This window comes from Microchirus variegatus (genome assembly GCF_963457635.1).
Source record: "Microchirus variegatus genome assembly, chromosome: 11".
Lineage (NCBI taxonomy): Eukaryota > Metazoa > Chordata > Actinopteri > Pleuronectiformes > Soleidae > Microchirus > Microchirus variegatus.
This window is the reverse complement of record NC_139812.1, coordinates 15,411,538-15,421,789: the sequence shown is the minus strand read 5'-3', so window position 1 is coordinate 15,421,789 and position 10,252 is coordinate 15,411,538. Positions and strand designations below refer to the sequence as shown.

The window sequence follows — 10,252 nt, the reverse complement described above, 5'->3', positions numbered from 1 at the left end:
ACAAGAGGTACGTATAGAATGCTATCATTTATTAAAGCATTATCCTGTCAACGAGCGAAAACTTGACTGGAGCACGGGTTTTATTTCATTGCAGCAGAGTGGATTTACTCTTACTTAAAGCTGTGAAAGTGCTCAGCCCACAGGGCAAGGCAAATTAGGACAACTTATCACTGTGGAGCTTTCAGAGTAATGACGCTGTTGTGTTGAAAGCAAAATGACCAACTCTGAAATAGCACTTTCTCCTTTCCAGCAACATCAAGGGGCAATTATCTACTTGAGCTGTGAAAGTTTAATCTTTTTAAAATAAAATCTCATTAGTTTTTTTTTAATACTGTAAAGAAACACAATGAGTTCTTTTAGAGCAGCTCTTTAAATCAAAACGGCAGCTGACCATATGGACTGTGTGTGTGTGTGTATGTTTCCCAATCAGGTGTTGATTGGTTTATTTGGTGGAGGAGGAGTGATTGCTCTGGTGAGAGTTGACTGTTTTTGGTTGTTTTATTTCTGGACAGGATGAGGGATAGCAGAAAACAGTAGTTGTGGTTTCTGTGGATTTATTTCTCTCTATGGGGAATGCCAAAGAGAAGCAAAATCTTCATTTTGGCCATGAAAATACAAGGGGTAAAAAAACAAAAAGGATGCTTGCCAGCGCCCTGTATCCTCTCCTGATGCCACTGCTTTGCTGATCTGCATCTGCCTGCGTTTGTGAAGAGTCTGAAGTGGGACGGGCAAGGAGGGGAAACTCTGGCCCCGTCCCGTTCTCCACTTTTAATGAGCGCTGCTGCGATCACGCAGGAGTAAAAGTTCAGGTGGAACAGTTTAGACGTTTCCACACACGCCCGCTGCTCCACACACTTGATGTCAGGGTTCGGGGCGAAAAGTGCGCAGGGAATTAAGTTGTATTGACTGAATCCTGGAGGATTATTTTTTTTTTTACTTTATCAGGTAAGCTCACCTTCATTTACCGTATTAGGAGAGAATGTATTTTTAATCAGCGAACAACCAAGCGGCTCCACATGTGAAGTTGGGAGTTTGTGTTTGCTGCTGCGTGGCGTTAATTCGCGTTTTAAACGATGCGTAATTGCGCGTGATTGGCGTCCGTGGAGTGAAAGCGCACTTGATTTTCAGGTCCATGGAAGGTTTTAATCACCACTATACCATGGTTTCAGTGTTTTATTATTGTTATTGCTGTTGTATACAGGAATTGTTTTGTTTTCCCGTTCCCTCTCTCAGTTCAGCGGAGCTTGTGAGAGTTCTTATAAATACGCTGTTTCTTTGGTAAACAAGCCTTTCCTCCCTCTTCAAGTGATGTTTTCAGCTTTTGCATAGATATCCATACTGTGACATATTTATTCATTTAAAACCGTGTGGAAATGACGCAGATTGCGTATCATGTTCCCTGTGCCTTTATTTTGAAATGACTCATTTTGCCACTAGAGCTGAATTTTTTTTAAATGTCATTATTTGTGTCATGTGTTTGTGTATCCTCTGACATTTTACAGTATGCATGGAGTGACAGAGCCTGATTAATTCCACGTGGTCTCTTCTATACAACATGTCCAGCAGCAGACTACAGGCTCCGGCTTGCACTGAAGCTGGTGCCAATGATTGAAGTAATTCAGTCTGTGCTCTGTGCTCCATAAACAAATAGAATCTCAGCAGCAGCAGCAGTGGTGGTGGTGGTGGTGGTGGTGGTGGTGGCCCAAAAGGCAGTTGAAATGACCTTGCAGAGACATGTTGGCTTTCCTGTGTCTGATCTCTCCAGTGGTTTTTCTTTTACTTGGCTTGGCTTCAACACTTGGCACATATCTGACATGCGTCCTGACACCCCTGAATCCTGGGATTTAACACTTCCTGGCACAGGCTGTGAATAAAAATGGTCTCCCCCTCTGGCACGCCATCGTTTAGATTAGCATGGAAATACAGTTCTGAATCAGTCTGATACTCAAATGAACTCTGTTCCCTAAAGGTCTTCTTTTTTTTTTTTTTTCCTCAATGCATTTTCACTGCAGGCATTCCCTGGGTAAAGAATGTGGGTGCTGTTGAAATAACACTTTAAGTTTACCATGATAAATTAATGTTAAATTCTTTATTTGAACGGAGATAATGTCAGTGTATGTGCTTTTGTGCACATGCACGACTGCTTTCGAGCACCGCTATGACAACGGTGCACCATCACAGGTGTGTGTGGTCCGCGTGTGCTTTGAGAACCCACCGTGTGCTGACATCCTGTTAGCATTATAGTCACTGCACTCCTGCCAGGTGTGATTTTCCTCCTGTGTTATCAGATTTCTGGTGCATTGAAAAACAAAATGAGTCTGCTGAAAATGTAACCGCAGCAGGTTTTTCTTTGTGCAACTTAATCTTAGGCGATTATCAGTAAGTTGTCCTGATCTGAGCTGCTTTTTAATTCCTGGCTGTGAAATCGCAAAACTAATTTTCTTCAAAGTGAAGTGTCAGCATGTTGACATTTTGTGTGATACGTCTCCCCCCACCCTGCTGAAATGTAGCCGATATCCCCACAGAAGGAGAATTGAAGCGGTGCCGTATGTGCAATGCCTAATGAGACCTTTAACACGGGCGTACACAAAACACACAAAGCCTGCACAGTAAGTGACCCATGTACCCTGATTGTGATTTACGGCGGTGGGCGAGGTTGAAAGGTCTCACACATTGTGGCCTTCTTCAAAGCTACTTGAGCATCTGATAAGTTATCTAAGACTAATTCTTGTTCATTTGAAGTTCTCTCTCTCTGTGTGGCCTCAGGATCTATTATCTACTGCACAGGAAACAGTCAAAGGATATTATTTGCCCTGCATTTAGTGGCTCATGTTGACATCCCAAATTGAGAGTTCGGAAATGATTATTATCATTACTTTTTTTTTAATGCAAAGACGTCAGCCTCTCTTAAAGAAAAAAAAGTGTATTTTCTCGTACTTGTTTGAGCTTGGTATTCACAGCTAGGATTTCCTTGCAGGTGACTGCAGATCAGGTTTATTGTTTGCTTTCTCCAGTCAAGCGCACTGACTCACCTCTTCCGCGCTGCGAGTCTCTCTCTAGTCTCTCCTGTAATGTAGAGGTACATATCTGTCCCAGCTTGTTCCCAACCTCATCTTTCTTTCCCCCGCGAGGACAAACTGTAGTTGTGAGTGCGCAGCAGTCATCGAGCGGCTTGTCAAAGCACAACGCTGTGGAAAAAATCATGTCAGTGCTCATGAATGTCAGATAAAAATGCCGAGCTGCATCAGGGGAAAGTCCGATCACTGCCAACTTCGGTTAGCTGTATCGATTTTCACTTAAACATGATATAATTGTCGTCCGTGTTCATAAAGTTTCTATTTTTACACACGAGACACCATTTTCTTCAATAAGCACCTCATGCATACCACAATTAAACTACAACAGAATTGGCCGAGCACTCGTCGTCTCGTCAGGGAACGTTTTTTGGAAAGTTTTTGCTGAAAGTTGGATAAAGAAAAGAGTGACGCGGCTACGCCCGACCTGGGGGATGCCAGAGCGCGACGGGAAAACGCAAACGGAGAGTGAAAATTGTGTGACAACTGTGAACAATTTATGATAATTTACAGGGTACAGTGACAGTGCTCGTGAGGAATATATTCTACAAAAGATTTCAGGGTGAATCCAGGCCAAAATAACAAAACAAAAATCCCTCCAAAACAGAAGCTGACTCTATCACACAGAACAGAAGGCAAAGACACACACACACCAATCCCCACCTCTCTAACCAGGTAATCAAAAGTGGCGTTTCACCCCCCTGCCGTACCGTGACTAAACACACAAATACAATTTTACAGCTACAATGACATGATTTACAATGAGCACACAGATCTCCAACTAAGTTTATCAGGATTTCAAAGACACCGTTGCCTCCACAATCTCCCACCTCGACTCTACTTCTGGGAGGACGCCTTTATGCCTACCGCCACCGGGCGCTATAGCCAATCCCCGGTCTCCTGTCACCACATCTGGATTGATCGGGAGTACCTGGGGAGAGCAAAGATAGGGTGAGCGACATGAGTACTCGCTGCTGTCCCAAATCACAAACACAGAACAGGTTTTATATTTGGAGCATAACGGATCTTTAAACTGGAATAAAGTGTGTCTGTTACATGCAATCAACTCAACAATCCATGATTTTTACAGATTAAACAAACAAGACATAACATGGAGCTTAGAGACGATGTCAGGTGGATGATGTCACTAGCGGACAGAGCTACAGGGTTGCTAACATGCAGCCGACATGAGTGACAACGCTCCGCTCATCTAACTTTCGGCGTGAAATTGAATATGTGAACTTTGCTCGTCATAAAATGAAAGTCTGTTTCTGCGGTTTATAAGCTGACGTCCCACTGGCTGCAGCTACACGTAGAAGATACTGATCATCTCATCTGACTTTCAGAGTGAAATTGAATATGTGAACTGCATTTTCCTGATTGCAATCCCATTTTTTTGCAGCAGAATTTTGATTCTGGGGGGAATTCTGAAATATTGTACCTCAGTTAAAAGTTAAAACCATTGACAATAATAATATTGCCTTGTCTTTTTTAGGTCGTGCAACTGGTGACTGTCGCGTTGTGCACGCTTCCCATTCATTCTCATATAAGCAATGTTCAAATTTGTTAGTTTTCATAGATTGGAATTTGCCGATGAAAAGTCAAAGGTGTCTTTGACCTCACATTTGAGCGATAACTTCAGAATAATTGCACTAAATATGACGAAAGTCAGGATATAATGATGATGACATTAAAGTCTAATTCACTGGTTCATCTTAAAGTAATGGTCTGTTCCTACATTAATCCGACAGCAGCCGTGTTCAGTTAGAGGCGAGGACCTTGCTCGAGGGAACCTCTGTGGCTGTTTTTTTCAGGCAGAGCTTCTGTCTGACAAGATTTATTCTCTGGAAATTCTTCTGGCAAATATGTTTGTAGTTAAATGACTTCATAGCGCTGACATACCATACAATAGATGTCAGCCAGAGCTGCATCACACATGACCCTGCTTAAGAGGTCCTTGTACGATCACACGCTCCAATTTTGATCAGATTGCAGCTGCTGGTGTGTGGCGGCAGTGAGTGACGCGACGCTGCCCTCGTGGGAGGTACGGCAGCATTCCTTTATTAAACGGGAGGCCTCAGTCATCACCTTCTGAGGAAGGCGCTACTTCCCACCACCTTGGTCTCACAAGTTGCTCATCCTCGTATCAGTGTATCTGTATCCAGGGCTTTGAAAAGAAATCTTTTGAAACATTTTAATTGACAGAGGTGGGAAGTAACGAAATACATTTACTCAAGTTACAGTATTGAATTGAATTTTTTAAGTACAATTTAAAATCCGGATTATGTATATTACTTGAGTAAAATACTTGACTCAAGTATTGTACTTATTTACTTTATAAATCCTATCCGTTACTGAGTAAAAATAAAAATTCAGCACAATGAAGACCTACAGGGGGAAAATATACAGCAGAACCAGACGAATGATGATGTGATTATCACCAGCACTGGCGCGTGAACGTAGAGGGCGTTGCCAAAAGTGACGTAATATCCTGTGTCGCGCCGGACGCGTGAGCTCCAAAATGGTTTTGGATTTCTGACCTTGTCATATTTCTACTACCCTCACACCCCACGCAAAGTAACTAGTTAACTTTTACTTAAAGTACATTTCAAATGAACTACTTTTTACTTCTACTTGAGTAATATTTCATTAAAGTATTGGTACTTTTACTTGAGTACAAGATTTTAGTACTTTTTCCACCTCTGGTAATTGAAAGGCTCACATTTGCTCTATGTCCTGTTTTGAGAGGCTTGATTTAGCTCTAACATTTTCTTTTAGCACTAGCTCAGTAAACACAAATGTTATTATAGTTAATAAAAACTAACATTGAAAAAACATTTTTGTTAACTTTAATTTTTTTTTTAAACAAGAAGAAAAAACTGAAACTGAATTGTGTGTTTACAAAATTAACTAAAACTAACTACATTTATAGAGAAAAATGTGCTTTGTAAACGTATTACATACGTAAAAAAACATAGGCCTTTTTTAATTATTATTTTTAATTAATTAAGGAGTTGTGTATTATTATCGCGACAGTTTAGGGTGCATCTGAGTGAGCACTAAGGGTTAAAATGGCATCTTTTGTTGGGTTTTTATGACACAATACTTATTATGACCTTTTTAATCTTGCACCTAGCAAATACTCCATATTACAAAAAATGAAAACGAATAAAAACTAAAATAAATGAAGCAAAAAAAAAAAATAATAATAATTTAAAAAAACTACAAAACCTGTTCTAAAAACTAAACTAAAACTAATGAAAAATCCCAAACGATTATAACCTTGGTAAACACAGAGTAGGCAAAGAAACTTTATTTTATACTCTGACGAATGATATTTATTTTATAATTAGCAGGAGCAGCTAAATGTAGCAGGAAACTGTTGTGCATGTTATACTGTATATCACTGTACCATTTCACATGTAGGCGTCACGTGTCCTAACTGTGGTTGGACTAAAGGGGTTTTGGTGAAGTGTGAGGTCTAACTGACCATTTTGAACTGAATTATTCCTCAGAATAACAGAATCCAAGTGAACATTTGATTGCACAATGAATGAACATCCATAAACTCGATTCGCATTGAAGTTTTGAAGGCCGTGTAATTTTTACGACAGCGTGTTGCGCGGCGCGTTTACAGCGAAAACGTGTCATGCCTTGCATACATAAAAGCCATGAGAGAACGCTGATGACCTATCATGTTCTTGAAGTGGTGTCCCGTTTCACAGCGGTCGATTTCAACCACTGCACGGTTGTAACTCAGTACCAAGTAAAAAATAAAAAAATAAAAAAATGGGACTGCACTGGACCAAATTGACTTGACATGAGTTTAACATTTGAGACTAAATGAGAGACAGAGAAAGAAAATGTGTGTCTACTGTAAACAGACTGTATTTCAAACTGGGATCGGGCTTGATGTGGTTGCTGGGGTCAAACGAAGACACCATGTGACACAGTTTCTCATTCCTTAGTCATTAAATAATGTTTGTGTGCGCTCTGTAATTGAGCCTGACTCTACAGAAGGTGGTGGGGATGACTTGGATACACAGTTTTTTTGTCTTTAGAGCACAGATGTTAGCTGTTGAGCTTTTGGCAAACACTCTTAGGCCTTTGTAGCCCATCTGGAACAAGCAACGCTGACATTCTGTTTTTCATCTAACTCTAGGTGTAAAAACACAAGTTACCAAAATGTTTATGTAATATATAATTGGCCACATTCACTAGATAAGGCTTTTTTTTTTCTTATTCTTTTATGTGCAGGTTTCTGTCCATAGTCTGTGTCTCAATGGCAGAAGCAACTCTGTCTTGTTTGTAGCCAACAAGCTCAGACACAATGACTAATACGGTCGTTGTAATGCTTCAGGGAGTGAGCAGGAAGCAGGGAATTGGTTTCGGAAGGTGATCAATGAAATCTTTTTCCTCTGTCTCATTCTCTAAGGTTGAGAGATTGAACTGGAACACCTGGCTGACCTGCTGAACCAGCACAACACTCATCATGATCAGGGCATCGATCACTGCAAATTGCCTCGGTGAGCAACATTTGTCTTTACTACATCACCAACATATCACATTTCTCTGCAACAAAAAAAAACTCCAGTTATCTCCATCAGTGTTGACTTTTCTGTACATTCGCAGCAGCAGCAGCAAACACCGGCACGCTGCCTCACAGAAATCGTGTTTGTACAGTAAACAGGTCGTTCGTTATCTTCCTTTGCCTGCTATTATGTGAAATTCCCTGTGTGCGTCACCCGCAGCGCTCCTCCTCCTCCTCCTCCTCCTCCTCCTCTCCTGTGCTTGCTGGGCCAAGCCCAACGGATCAAAGAACAAGAAACCAAAGCAAGGTAGGCATCATCAACAAGCCGGCCTGTAATCTCCATCACCCCCAGTATTCAGGTCTCCACTGCATTTGCCTCGCCTAAAAACAACTTAACAATGTAAAATTGTCATTATAGAAAACGTATTTCTTTACAGAATGGAGTCCAAAGGGAATTTTATGATACGTTATAACGCGTGTTGATTGATTGACCGATTTGCAGGCTGTTCATCTTAATACCAGGATAAAGTTGGTTGAAAATTATGATGTATAACAGCACTTGCTGAATATTATTTAATAGCTTTATACTGAATAAAATACAAATGAATATTTCTTTATCAAGAGACTGTCCACAGTCTGGACTTTGACAAATTTGACTTAATTATTTTTATACAATACCGTTCAAAAGATGGGGTCACTTAGAAATGTCCTTATTTTTGAAGGAAAATCTATTTATTTCAATGAATATAACAGTAAATGAATCAGAATTACACTCTATACATTGTTAATGTGGTAAACGACTATTCTAACTGCAAATGTCTGGTTTTTAATGGAATATGTACATAGGTGTATAGAGGCCCATATCTCTCCAGGCTTCTAATGTTACATTGTGTTTGCTAATAGTGTTATAAGGCTATTGGATGATTAGAAAACCCTTGAAAACCCTTGTGCAATGATGTTAGCACAGCTGAAAACAGTTTTGCTGGTTCTTTGACGAAAGGGCAAAATGATTATTTGGAATAAAGATCATTATTTCTAATCTTGTCAGAGTCTTGACTATATTTTCTATCCATTTTGCAACTCTTTTGATGAATAAAAGTGTGACTTATAATGGAAAACACTAAAAAAATTGTATAGGTGACCCCAAACTTTTGAACGGTAGTGTAAGCTGCATGTTTTTCTTGATCTGGTTAAAATCCACTTTTTCACCATGTTGCTCTCCTTACCTCTGCCTCTACAGTTGTTCCAGACATCGAGTGCGATGTCAGGGCAGGAAAGATCAACCTCCCCGAGTTCATAGCCAAGTGTCCTGCGCAGTGTAAAGAGACCAAGCAGCAAGTCTACGGGACGGGCGTGTTCGCCTCCATCTCCAGCATCTGCAACGCTGCCATCCACAGGTAAACCCGTGACGTGATGAGTGAGACGAAAACCTGTGTGGGACAAGTGAAGCTTATAATTCTTTCTTTCTGTTAATTCCAAAAAATATCCACAGCGGCATCATTACAAACACAGGAGGAAAGGTGATAGTGAGGAAGATGGCCGGGCAGAATATTTATAAAGGCAGCAACTCCAATGGGGTGCGATCACTGTCTCTCCCAAAATGGAGGGAGTCATTTGTTGTTTCAGGTATTGAACATTACTCTGTACTATATGACAATGGTTTGAATGACATTTTCTTCGTTCATCAAACGGATCTGTTGTGTTTCAGTGGGGAAGCCTAAGAAAGGAGTCATCTATCCTTCTACGCTGGACTATGTGCCTGCAAGACCGACCTATGTGAAAACAAGTGAGACGAGTGCCATTTTTATACTCCCAACATGATTATTTTATGTGAATATAAATTGTCATTGAAGCTGTGTTTCCACTACACGGTTCCAGCTCGGCTCGCCTCGGCACGGCTCGCCTGCGCGGTTTGTTAGTTTTCCATTTCAATATAGTTCCTCCTCAAGGTGGGCGGAGTCATCACAGCACGGCTGCATGAAACTGCCGTGACTTCAACAAACTAGTGACGAGTGACTTGTACTCAAAACAGTTGTTTTCAGTGTAATTGAATCATTAGATTCAGTTCATTAAAAAGATTTGTTCTGTACTTCATGCATGACCGGAGCACAGACTCCGCCTGACACGACTGAAGGGGTTGTGATACGGTTCGATCGCCGGCTTTCGGCAGCGTTGTGGCTAAATACACCAGACTCCTCTGTCAAATATCTACATTTCCTTGCTAAATGTTGGAGATTAATGCACGTTTTCAGGATTGTTAAGTCTTTTTAACTGATCTACAGTTCTGCATTGTTCGGTTTGATTCTTTTGCCTCTTTGTGTGACGGCACTCTGACCAACGTGTGCACGGCAGTCTGAAGACGTTACGCATAGTATCCTGAGCCTGAGCCTTTACTTATGAAAAGTACCAGGTACAACTGCTAATGGAAAAGCAAAAATAACTGCCTTGACGAGACGAGCTAGTAGAAACACGCCAAAGATAGGACTATCTGACGACACCTTGAATACAGAGGCGCAGCTTGTGAACAGGCAAGGCAGGCAACTGCTTGGGGACCCGAGCCGATAGGGGGCCCCCGATTCTCGGAGCCTGAGGGCTGTTTTTACTGAAATGTACAGTGACAAGCCGCCTCCCAGTCCCCCTTAAAAAA

At 41.1% G+C, this 10,252-nt stretch overlaps 1 protein-coding gene across 1 annotated transcript in view; it reads left to right on the top strand.

Annotated features, from left to right (window-relative positions):
- The first annotated feature begins 818 nt into the window (after positions 1-818).
- vit (vitrin) overlaps positions 819-10,252 on the top strand; it is a 25,703-nt gene continuing 16,269 nt past the window's right edge. The window contains exons 1-6 of the mRNA XM_083897376.1: positions 819-945; positions 7,510-7,600; positions 7,826-7,912; positions 8,846-9,002; positions 9,098-9,231; positions 9,314-9,391. Coding sequence (XP_083753502.1) covers positions 7,567-7,600; positions 7,826-7,912; positions 8,846-9,002; positions 9,098-9,231; positions 9,314-9,391 — 490 coding nt within the window. The 5' untranslated portion in view covers positions 819-945; positions 7,510-7,566. The remainder of the gene's footprint in view (positions 946-7,509; positions 7,601-7,825; positions 7,913-8,845; positions 9,003-9,097; positions 9,232-9,313; positions 9,392-10,252) is intronic.